General features: G+C 51.4%; 1 protein-coding gene and 1 long non-coding RNA gene across 3 annotated transcripts in view; one reads left to right on the forward strand and one right to left on the reverse strand.

Moving 5' to 3' along the window:
- Window positions 1-5,884, forward strand: part of LOC113887449 — a 31,927-nt gene extending 26,043 nt beyond the window's left edge. For both annotated transcript variants that reach the window (XR_003509743.1, XR_003509745.1), the window contains exon 4: window positions 5,443-5,884. This is a non-coding gene — a long non-coding RNA (uncharacterized LOC113887449). The remainder of the gene's footprint in view (window positions 1-5,442) is intronic.
- A 463-nt stretch (window positions 5,885-6,347) lies between these two features.
- ECM1 (extracellular matrix protein 1) lies at window positions 6,348-12,241 on the reverse strand. The gene is given in 11 exon segments (XM_027534574.1): window positions 6,348-6,833; window positions 7,250-7,337; window positions 7,506-7,726; window positions 8,211-8,585; window positions 8,853-9,061; window positions 9,064-9,174; window positions 9,886-9,966; window positions 10,229-10,306; window positions 10,411-10,512; window positions 10,593-10,655; window positions 11,753-12,241. Coding segments are annotated over 11 exon segments (1,629 nt in total). The 5' UTR covers window positions 11,823-12,241; the 3' UTR covers window positions 6,348-6,602.
- Window positions 12,242-12,265: the final 24 nt, after the last annotated feature.

Consider the following 12,265-nt stretch of genomic DNA (forward strand, 5'->3'; position numbering starts at 1 on the left):
ACACCATGGACCATAGGGTCCATAGAATTCTCTAGGCCAGAGTACTGGAGTGGGTAGCCTTTTCCTTCTCTAGGGGATCTTCCCAACCCAGGGATCCAATCCAGGTCTCCCTCATTGCAGGCAGATTCTTTCTTTCTTTCTTTTTTTTTTTTTTTGCAGGCAGATTCTTTACCAGCTGAGTCACAAGGGTGAACACCCAAATGCCCACCCCTCAGATTATCACTACATTTTCTTTTTCACATCTCCCATATACCCAGAGGAGTTCACTTACGAACAAGCTGAATTTGGGCTAAGGGACTTGCAAGTAGCTAGAAGGACAGTGAAAGAGCAAGTTACACATATTGCCTCCTCTTTTCCTCCTCCATTCATACTCAATTCCTTAGAATCTGGTTTTGGATATCCTCTACATGAAGGTGCTTTTCACTAGGGACACTGGACTACTAAGGATTTCAAAACTGAACTCATTATAATCCGCCAGTAAAACCTGCTCCCCTTCCTGCAGAAACTACCTTCAGATCAGATCAGTCGCTCAGTTGTGTCGGACTCTTTGCGACCCCATGAATCGCAGCATGCCAGGCCTCCCTGTCCATCACCAACTCTCGGAGTTCACTCAGACTCACGTCCATCGAGTCAGTGATGCCATCCAGCCATCTCATCCTCTGTCGTCCCCTTCTCCTCCTGCCCCCAATCCCTCTCAGCATCAGAGACTTTTCCAATGAGTCAACTCTTCGCATGAGGTAGCCAAAGTACTGGAGTTTCAGCTTTAGCATCATGCCTTCCAAAGAAATCCCATGGCTGATCTCCAGAATGGACTGGTTGGATCTCCTTGCAGTCCAAGGGACTCTCAAGAGTCTTCTCCAACACCACAGTTCAAAAGCCTCAATTGTTCGGCGCTCAGCCTTCTTCACAGTCCATCTCTCACATCCATACATGACCACAGGAAAAACCATAGCCTTACAGTTACCCAAACCTTAAACTTGGAAGTCATCCTAGACAGCTCCTGCAGCAGTTTCTGTCAATCTTATCTCAGAAATGTCTTTAAAAGATCTCCCCTCCCTTTTCATCCTGTATACCATTGACAAAATTCTGGATCTTAGAATTTCTAAGCTTTATTGATATTGAAGATGGTTCATTTCATGCAAAGATGGGCTCGATAAAGGACAGAAATGGTATGGACCTAACAGAAGCAGAAGATATTAAGAAGAGATGGCAAGAATACACAGAAGAACTGTACAAAAAAGATCTTCACGACCCAGATAATCACGATGGTGTGATCACTCACCTAGAGCCAGACATCCTGGAATGTGAAGTCAAGTGGGCCTTAGAAAGCATCACTACGAACAAAGCTAGTGGAGGTGATGGAATTCCAGTTGAGCTATTTCAAATCCTGAAAGATGATGCTGTGAAAGTGCTGCACTCAATATGCCAGAAAATCTGGAAAACTCAGCAGTGGCCACAGCACTGGAAAAGGTCAGTTTTCATTCCAATCCCAAAGAAAGGCAATGCCAAAGAATGCTCAAACTACCACACAATTGCACTCATCTCACACACTAGTAAAGTAATGCTCAAAAGTCTCCAAGCCAGGCTTCAGCAATACGTGAACCGTGAACTTCCTGATGTTCAAGCTGGTTTTAGAAAAGGCAGAGGAACCAGAGACCAAATTGCCAACATCCGCTGGAAAAGCATCAATTCTTTTTCATGGAAAAAGCAAGAGAGTTCCAGAAAAACATCTATTTCTGGTTTATTGACTATGCCATAGCCTTTGACTGTGTGGATCACAATAAACTGTGGAAAATTCTTCAAGAGATGGGAATACCAGACTACCTGACCTGCCTCTTGAGAAACCTATATGCAGGTCAGGAAGCAACAGTTAGAACTGGATATGGAACAACAGACTGGTTCCAAATAGGAAAAGGAGTACGTCAAGGCTGTATATTGTCACCCTGCTTATTTAACTTCTATGCAGAGTACATCATGAGAAATGCTGGGCTGAAAGAAGCACAAGCTGGAGTCAAGATTGCCGGGAGAAATATCAATAACCTCAGATATGCAGATGACACCACCCTTATGGCAGAAAGTGAAGAGGAACTAAGAAGCCTCTTGATGAAGGTGAAAGAGGAGAGTGAAAAAGGTGGCTTAAAACTCAACATTCAGAAAACGAAGATCATGGCGTCTGATCCCATCACTTCATGGGAAATAGATGGGGAAACAGTGGAAACAGTGTCAGACTTTATTTTTTGGGGGGCTCCAAAATCACTGCAGATGGTGATTGCAACCATGAAATTAAAAGACTTTTACTCCTTGGAAGAAAAATTATGACCAACCTAGATAGCATATTCAAAAGCAGAGACATTACCTTGCCAACAAAGGTCCATCTAGTCAAGGCTATGGTTTTTCCAGTGGTCATGTATGGATGTGAGAGATGGACTGTGAAGAAAGCTGAGCGCCGAAGAATTGATGCTTTTGAACTGTGGTGTTGGAGAAGACTCTTGAGAGTCCCTTGGACTGCAAGGAGATCCAACCAGTCCATTCTGAAGGAGATCAGCCCTGGGATTTCTTTGGAAGGAATGATGCTGAAGCTGAAACTCCAGTACTTTGGCCACCTCATGCGAAGAGTTGACTCATTGGAAAAGTCTCTGATGCTGGGAGGGATTGGGGGCAGGAGGAGAAGGGGACGACAGAGGATGAGATGGCTGGATGGCATCACTGACTCGATGGACGTGAGTCTGAGTGAACTCCGGGAGTTGGTGATGGACAGGGAGGCCTGGCATGCTGCGATTCATGGGGTCGCAAAGAGTCAGACACGACTGAGCGACTGAACTGAACTGAACTGAAGATGGTTCCAGTCTTTACCCTCTCTCCACCTCATCTACTCCTAACTACTTGTCTGTCCATCTAATTTATCTTTTTTTAAAATAAATTCATTCCCTTCAGTTTTCTTTTACAGTCCTTTACAAGTGCTTACCCCCAGGTTGGCATAAGTCTTTTTTTTTTTAATGTTTTATTTATTTATTTGGCTGCATAACTTCTTTTCTTAAAAATGCTTTATTTACTTACTTAGTTGACTGCACCAGGCCTTAGTTGCAACATTTGGGATATTTAGTTGTGGCATGCAGGATCTAGTTCTCTGACCAGGGATGGAACTCGGGGCCCCTCCATTGGGAATTCGGAGTCTTAGCCACTGGACCACTGGGAAGTCCCTGGCGTGACTTCTTTAGTGCTTCACGATCTTCCAGAAAGTGTGACTAAGCCTAAATTTCCAACCTCATGGCTAGCTACTCCCCCACACTATTTTTCACTACCTAATGGCTCTTCAAGTACATCAACCAAACTTCCTGCTTTACTGCCTCCTGCAGAAGACCTCCGTCCTGAGAATATCTATCATACACATTCAAGTTTCCAGAGCTAAAAATCCTTGAGGACAATTTTTAAAATATTCTTTATAGCCAGAAGATTTAGCACTCTGTTAACACGAAATACTGTTTACTTTAGCTGAGCTCTGCATACACCCAGTGGTTTGTTCATCCTCCGTCCCCCTTCCAGCAAAATCCTACTCAAGCTTGCATTCCTCCAGGAAACTTTCCCCAGCCCCGTCAAGTAGTTAGGGTCTCTGACTCCTTTATCTGAAGTTAGCACATTTAATTTTACTTATTCTTTTCTTCCAGTTTTATTGAGGTATAATTGACACACAGCACTGTATTGAATTTAATATTATATTTTAAGTTTATCCATACAACGAGTTGCCATAAATTTTAACACTTTCACCTTTTGGTAACTAACAGTAATCCTATCCACGCTTGGCGGGGCTCTATCGAAAGCCATCTCCTCCAGACAGTACCCCATTCCTCGAGATAATTACTTCTTTTAACTCTCAGCTCATGATGCTTATATTTACTTAGCACCCGACACTCTTTCATCATAGCTGCTCACTACTGCTTTCCTGGTTTTCTTCTTCTCCTCCCCGATGGACTGAAAACTCCTGGGGGCTGGGACCGTGGTCCTTCTCTTCTCTGACTCCCTCTCCAGACTTGGCGCTGCCCTTTGCAAATGCAGTTCTAAAGCATCTCCGGGAAGCTCCCGAAGGGACAGAGCCCGAGAGAGGTGCCTTTGCTGGCGCAGCTGCCCGCCCGTCCCTCCACCGGCCGGGGTCCACCCCGCGAGCTAGTCTGGAACGGTACTTCGAGGGCGGAAGAGCGGACGGTGTATGGGAAAAGAACCCCTGCCTGTCCCTGGCCCCCAGAGGCGATCGGAAAGGTGCCAGAATTCCGCGCAGGGATCACGCCCTGTTAGATCTTCGCACGAGCGCCCTGCCGGGGTTGTGCAGGCTCGGACGGGCGGGGTTGCGGGCGCAGGGGCGGGTCACAGCTCATTCCTCGTTCGCTCATTGGTCTCCGAGGTGACGGACAGGCCAAGGAGCCGCTAAGACGCTGGTGAGTTAGAAACAACTATGCGCGCAAAATGTAAACAATAAATAAAAGGCTGTGGAAGAGCGGAGGAGGGAAGGGCTGGTGTCAGTTTTAGAGCGGCTGGGGCTCAGTTAGTCCCCCACTGGGGAAAGACAGCGGTCTTTGTTCCGCCCTCTTTCTCAGTAACCTGGGCAGAGAAGGTCCTTCTTTTAACAGGCAACAGAATCACAGTTGCTTCGTCCGCATGGAACCGAGCCTTCATTGTAGTTCTTTCAGCTTCGGTCTAGGGCCTACGGCAACCTCCCTTCAGGCACTGGCGCGACACTGTCTGAACTGGCCGCCCAGGTTCCTGCCTGCCTGTCTGTAAGAGGCAAATCTGAACGCGTACTCTGCTTGCAGCCGCCAGTATCCTTGTGGGCAGAAGGGCCAAGATCCACTTTAAGGCTTGTGGATGAGTCATCCTTAACTCGGGTGGCCTCGGCCTGCAGCAGCTTGAAGCAGGGTTTCGGTTCCGGCTTAGAGATTGAGGTTGGGTCTTGGCTGAGAGAGCGCAGAATCCTAGCTGTTAGACCAGTGGTCAGTGACAAGGTTCTGGCCCTTCAGCTTTGTAGAAGAGAGTTCCCATGGAGACGGAAAACAGTGAAACAAGAGTTTATTAGGAGGAAAAAGAGTACAGTACTCGCAATAGTCATATGGGTGGACTCAGAAAGTCGCATTGTCTTGGTAATTTGAATCACTTATATGGGGCATTTCTTCTGCGTTTTCCTTTGGCCGATCATTTTAATTTGCCTGGTTCTGAGTCCATTTTTGGTATATCTCAGGATCCTCCTGTGTGTGCAGGTATCTCAACCAAGAGGGATTTCAGCAAAGAGGTCTATGGGAAGCTTAGCATCATTTCCCTTTTAACCTCCAAAGAGTTTTCTAGTTGGGATGGTCGCGAATGAGAAATATGTGGTCTCTAATCTCTTATCTGGGCAGGGCCCAGCCTCCTCTCTCGACTGTCCTGCTATTGATATTTTGGAATTTCTGTCCACAGGGAATGAACTCCGATTGTGATGGGCATCTACCTCCTATCTTAATTTGTGATGAGCTCCTGCTGATCTTTCCAGTCACATGTGGGAGGAACCACCACCAGAGTTGGGTCATTTCCACCTTCTGTATAAGCTACCTCTTCTCCTGGGCTGTACCCGCCCCCTGCACCCTCCATGCTCCTGGAGAAGCTCTGCCTCACCAGCGCAGAGGCCTTCCGTGGTGCACTCCTACTGCCCCCAGCCCTACTCCCAGCTCTGGCCTGGTTATCAAGTGCTCCGAGCACACTGGACTTTGCAGCCCTGTATTACAACAGTAATCACACCTGCTAGGTCCCTTCCCGGAATGTGAGCATCCTGAAGAAAGGGAACTGTGTAAAAATGCGTATCCCACAGCCTAGCACAGTACACATCCATAAGAATTCAATAAATGTATACTGAAGGAATAAACACATGGACTCCATGGATTAAAAGTCAAGATTAAAAAATGTCAGGCAGGGCTGTGGGATTCTGGGGGCTCACCAAAGACATGAATCATAACTTTTTCAGTTCTGAATCCTGATAGCCAGCTAACAAGTGACATTCCTTTTAAATGTGTAAATAAATTCAAGGTTTCCCTGGTGGCTCAGTGGTGAAGAGTCTGCCAATGCAGGTGACATGGGTTTGATCTCTGGTCCGGGAAGATCCCACATGCCTCGGAGCGGCTAAATCTGTGCACAACTACTGCGCCTGTGCTAGAGTGCCCGGGGACTGCAGCTAGTGAGCCTGCGTGCACACCTGAGAACCAGTGCTTCGCAACAAAAGAAATCACTGCAGTGAGAAGTGCACGCACCACAACTAGAGAAAAACTCACACAGCAAAGACCCAGCACAGCCAAAATAAAGAAAAATAATAATAAATTCAAGATGATAAATACTGATGTTAAGCCGTTTAGTTGTGGTCCCAACTTAGCCAGTGGAAAGATTTCTGCTGAGCTAGTGGGGGTGGGGCAGTGGGCCTCAGGGGCCAGTCACCGAGGAAAATCTGGGCAGGCTTGCAAGGGTGTGTTTGTGTGAGACAACAGACATAACGAGGCCAAATACAAGAGGTGTTTACTGTAATGCGTATTCCAGATGGGTGGGGTGGGGTGGGGTTCCCCCAATCTGATCCTCCAAGGCTCTGGGGTGACTCACTCTTCCTTGGGCTCAGAGGTGGGGCTGCTATTTGTTCCCTGAGTCGGGCCCTGCTCCCCGGGGCCCTTGGCATCCCTAGTGTCCCCAGTCACTACAGCCACATTCCTCAGATACTTCGTGTTGAAGCAGTTGATTTGTTCATCCCCAGGACTCAGTTTACAGCAGAGGGCAGAGTCTCGCCAGAAGTTACGTCGGGAACCACACAGCTCATCAATAAAGGCTGATTTCTGATGACAAAATAAAGAAGAGGTGATAGGGGAGGAGGGTTGTCAGAAGTCAGGACTGGTTACTTGGATGTCCAAGTTCCCCTTCCCTGCTGCTTCTACTGCTTTCTCCCTGGATCCTCCCACCCCTGGGGCCCACAGGGAGTACAAGGCTGCCTTCCACAGCCAGAGAGACTCCTTGTGACAGACAGATGTGACCATCTGGAAATGCCAGAGGCCCAGAGAAGGCATCATAGGTGCTTAGAGGTGGGGAGCAGGTCAGGTCAGGGATGAAGACTTCTGGAACCAAGAAAGAAGACCTCCCCACTGGTCCTCATTGTTTCTGAGGGCTGGTTTGAGGTACTCAGAGAAGCCATGGCCCGCTGTGCCAGGCTTCTCCCTCCTCTGCATCCCTGGGAGAGCCCTGACCTCACACTCACCTCCTCCTCAGCACAGCAGGCCTGCTCTGGGAATGGCAGGTCACAGCAACGGGCAGTCACTTTCTGAATCAGCCCAGGAATCTGCTTGCTATGTTGGTGGAAAGGGGCAGGGGTCAGGGTCTCTGAGTGACCCCAGGCACCAAAATGGTGTTTGCAGACCATGATTTTGCTCTTCCCAATAGTGTCCCAGAGGGTGCCCCAGAGTGAGTTTTGGGAGAAGGGAAGAGCACTGGGCAAGAACTAGGTTAAGACTCACTGCTTGCTGAGAACTCTTCGGTTTCCACAGAGGTGATTCATGAGGTTGGGGGTGATTCGGCTGAGGTCAAGGGTCAAGATATCCCGGTCATAGTTGGGATAGGGAGCCCGACGGGCGAAGCACTTGTCGCGGAGGGGGCTAGGGGGGTAGTTGCAACACGAGTGGTGGTGGGTCTTTATAGCCTGCTCCCAGTCACAGTACCCATCGAGGGTATCCTCCCACTGTGGACCAGAGAAAGGCAAGTCAGATGACTGGACACTGACCCTCCTGTCCCTCTACTTCCCTCACTGCCTCACCCGATGAGACGCGCACTCCCTGCCCCCGGTGCTGAAAGGGAAGGGCAAAGAGGCAGCTGTGGATGTGTGGGGCTGGGAAGGTGGAAGGGGTAGAAGCACAGCTGAGGTTCGGAGCTGGCCATGGGATATGTGCTGGAGCAGCAGACGGAGAGGATCGGGTGAGGCCAGACGGGTGGACGGCAGACAGGTGCACATGGGGGACACTGGGTGGATGCGGCCAGGATGGAGGCGCACGATGGAGGACTTGGACGAGGAACACAGTGGACGGACGGACATTCACAAGCAGGCAGATGGGCAGACGTGCTCACAGCAGGTAGCTAGGTACGTGGATGAATAGGCCGGCGGGCTCAGAGGTGTGAGACGGGTGGGCAGGCAGACAGGCTCTTGGGATGCCGAGACGCCCACTTACGGCCTTCCAGGTACAGGTGTGGTTGTTCCCCTGCCGGCAGCAGCGCTGGAACTCCGCCTCCAGCCGGGTCAGGGCCTGCAGCTGCCTTTGGATGGAGTCCGTGGCTGGGAGGTTGCGTGGCACCGAGCGGAAGCGTTTTAGGTGGCAGATGTTCTTGATATTGTCCACTGTGGGTAGCCCAGGGGGAAAGGGCAGCTCGGGGCCCAAGGAAATACCAGGCTGGTGGCTGGGGCAGGCCCGGAGCTGGTAGTGTGGCCGGGGAGCTTCCTCCTGGAAGCAGGATAATCGAGCCTCCCCCTGCTTTTTGCAGCACCCGTGGGGTTGGGTCTTGACCGAAAACTCGGCCTCACAGAACCGGGTCACTGAGTCTTCCCACTAGAGTAAGAGGAGTGGGTAAGTCCAGCAGCCCACTGTCCACATTCCTGTCTTCCTCCCAGGCTCCAGAAAAGGCCCCTGGGCAGGCAGATAAGAAAGAAGTGGAGGCTGTCCTCCACGCTTCTGCACACGAGGAGGCCCAAGGGAGGACCAATGAGAGGGACCTGAGGTTCCTTCACACCCAGGCCTAGGCCTCTAGTCCTTGAAACACACATACTCAGTCTGGGGGTTAAAGGACACCCCCAGGATCAAGAGCCCAACCCTTACCACGAGTTCTGCACAGTCCAAGCGGTTTGTGCGGTTGCGACAGCGGCAGCAGCGGGAATATCCAGTCTCCAGCAAATTGAGGGTCTCACCCTGACGGCTGAGGTGGGAAAAGCCAGTCTGTGGTAGGTTCCAAGGGCCGTATACCACATGCTGACGACTAGGAAGGCAGATCTGGTCCAGATTGTCCAGGGAAGGCCGCCCAGGGGGAAGCCATCCAGTCGGTGGCCCCAGCCACCTCGGGGACGGCCATGTTGGCAGTGCTGGGCTGGATTCCAGGACTCGGGCTCTGGGGGGCTGTGGTCCATGGAGGGAGCTGGCTTTTCTGGAATGGGGAAAACAGAGTGGGAAGGGGGAATATGTAGAGGGACAGTGAAAGGCTGGATTAAATTGGGAGGATTGAGAGAACTTGCAGTTAAGGAGAAAGGGGAGGATACAGAAGAAAAAGAGAAGAAATGAATTTGTGGCTCTTACCTTCAGAATGACTGACTAAAAGAAAAAGAGACTTGAGTCATGCAAGGTGTCACCCTTACAGCTCCCAACCCCAAATCACGCCTGCCCACTGTGTTGCTTCCCTGGGCTCAGAATCCCTGCTCCTCACCCCACCCCCACCAGGGTCTGAGCCCTAAAGAGGGGGAGGGACAGACAAAAGCTGTCAGTCACTCTCTCTCTGCTTAGATTGGAAGGTGAACTCCCCTTGATATTGGAAAGGTGGGTCTACTAGGGTAGAAGGAGACAGGTAATCAGAAATCATGTTTGGATGGGCACCTCTAGAAGACAGGGGCCTGGCCAGTTCTCATTCATAAAAAGGAACTCAGTGGAGAAGCAAGCGAAAATAAATACTACTTTTGTGTCATTTAACCTTATAATTTTATAAAATAGGAATTATTTCCTCAACTTCACAAATGAAGTAATAACTAAGGCTTGGAGAGGTAACTCACCCAAGGTTATTACACAGCTAGTAAGTGGCAGAGACCCCAGAGCCCATGCTGTCAGTCACGGGAGGCAGGAGGGCAGAAGGGAGGGACTCGCTTACCTTCCTTCTGTTCAATAGGAACCTGGGGAGGGGGCAGCTCCTCTTGGAGGGGGATGGCTTCTTGAGGGAGAGGGGGACCCCCTGAAAGTCACCGAGTTCACAAAGGAGCAAGGATCAGGCTGATGTCAGCAAGATGTCGGGGGGCGGGGGAAGGGGGGGAACAGGGAAGCACTCACCTTTCTTTTCCACAGGCAGCTGGGAAGCGGGCAGCTCCTCTTGGAGGGGGATGGCTTCTTGAGGGAAAGGGGGACCCCCTGAAAGTCACCGAGGCCACAAAGGAGCAAGGATCAGGCTGATGTCAGCAGGATGTGGGGGGGCAGGGGGGGAACAGGGAAGCACTCACCTTTCTTTTCCACAGGGAGCTGGGGAGCGGGCAGCTCCTCTTGGAGGGGGATGGCGTCCTGTGAGGGAGAGGGCTGCACTGCAGAAAGGGGTGTGTGTGAGTAGCCACCCCTTCCTCCCCTCCCCTTCTGAAGATCAGGGTGTAGGCCAGACTAGAAATCTAGAGGTGCAACTGAGACTTACCTTCACTCTGTCCCTCAGAGTGCAGGCTATGCTGGGAGGTGCGAGGGTGACCCTGGGGGAGGGCTCTGCTCAGAGGTGGGGAAGGGGGTGCAGCATAGCCCACTGGAGGCAAGAAGGCAGATGGTCAGAGCCTGCATTTCCTCCTGGAGCCCCAGTACCATGCCACGCCCCCAAATGCTTACCTTGTTGAAGGGGGTGGGTCAGGGGCTGTGGCCCCAGTTCTCTCTGCCCTGAAGCCTTGAAACCTGGAAGAGGAAGGGTGAATCAGGGGTGGCTTTGAGGGGCTCTTTCCTGGCCCTGAGTACAGGAAGGGGAGACACTGGAGGTCAGGAGCTTAGAAAAGATGACCAAGACACCAGAAATCTATTGCTCCTGCCCCAAACCCACCTGGTCAAGACCGATTCGGTGTGATAATCTGACAGCCTCACTTTCACCAGGCTCAGTGTCTTGGGTCTCCCAAGTCCTGGCCTAAAGGAACTGTGACATACGGAGCTGGGGAGGAGGCCTTAATCTTGCATCAGTGTCTTTCCCTTCAGAGCTTCTGGGCTCTTCCCACAGTTCAGGCCTTGAGCAGGCCAGAGCCTTGCCTGCCCGTCTGCTCCGCCCCCGGCCTACCCCGGGCCCTTGAGACTCCTTGGGGCCTCTGGTGAGGAGCCCGCACAGGAGCTGAGGTCCCCCCCTGCGCTAGCCTCAGCTCCTCACTAGGTCTCTTTAGGACCTGGGGAACTAACTGCATGGTATAGGACTCTTGAAGCAAATCACCCCCACAGTCACGGCGAAAGGACTCGCTTGTAGCTATTTGCAGTTACGAAAGGCTAGGACTGGGAGGGACAAGATTGAGCCTCCCATAGATTAGATCTATGACACTCTCTCAAGTTTTCCACAGTAATGTTCTGTTGGGCATCCAAGCAGATAATGTGTGTGAGCTAGAGGGGCTGTGCCTGGTCCCCTGTGGACAGGTAACACCCCCTCACCTCCCCTCAACAGGTAAGGAGTCACTCAAGGTTCCCTGGGCCAGTACACTGGTTTTGAGCAGCCGGGGGCTCCTGATCTTCTCTTCTGGGTAACAGGTCCCACAGAAATAGCATGTCCCTCACTCTGTGAATTTACCCGCCCTCTCTGCTGTCCATTTGACTCCAGTTGTTTCTTGGCAGCAATCTTGACAAACCCCTCCCCTTCTGTACGCCTGCTCCCCCTCCTGTTAAAGGCTCCAGTGCCCAGGCCCACCACAGGCCTGCTCAGAACGGCCAGCCAAGCGGGGTACCTTTCTGCTGGTGATGAGCTATCCAGGATGGCTGGACCCAGGCCCCCTGTCCAAGTGCTGGCTCCAAGCCCAACTCACCTCCATCAGAGGCCACAGAAGCAACAGTTAAACAGGCCAAGACCAAGGCTGCTCCGGACATGGTCCCCATCCTGGGGCAGGTACAGGTGGGCGGCCACCAGTACGTCCTCTCAGGCAGATCTGATTGAAGGGCCGGGCAGATGGGAGCCTGCCTGTCCAGTTGCTGTTACTGCTATTGTGAACTTCAGGGCCGGTTCCTTCTCCTCTTTATAGGCTACGAGAGACAGCTCCCGCCCTCCTCAGCTTCCTGCCATGACTCAGTCCCAGCCACTCCTCCTCTTGCACTCACCCTGAAGCCTCCTGAGAGGACTAAGAACAGAGGTGCACCCAACTCCAGAAGAAACTGATTTTGAGAATCCCGGAGAAAGAGAGGTCTGAGGCCTTATTCTGTGCCCCAACTTCTCCGTTTGCGTGCTGCCTTCTGTGGAGAATGCTTCTGACAACCTGCTGAACTGAAGTGTGCAACAGGGCACTGAGGAGTTGAGACAGGAACACCCTCCAAACTGGAGCTCC

The sequence above is a fragment of the Bos indicus x Bos taurus genome, chromosome 3 (genome assembly GCF_003369695.1).
Source record: "Bos indicus x Bos taurus breed Angus x Brahman F1 hybrid chromosome 3, Bos_hybrid_MaternalHap_v2.0, whole genome shotgun sequence".
NCBI lineage: Eukaryota > Metazoa > Chordata > Mammalia > Artiodactyla > Bovidae > Bos > Bos indicus x Bos taurus.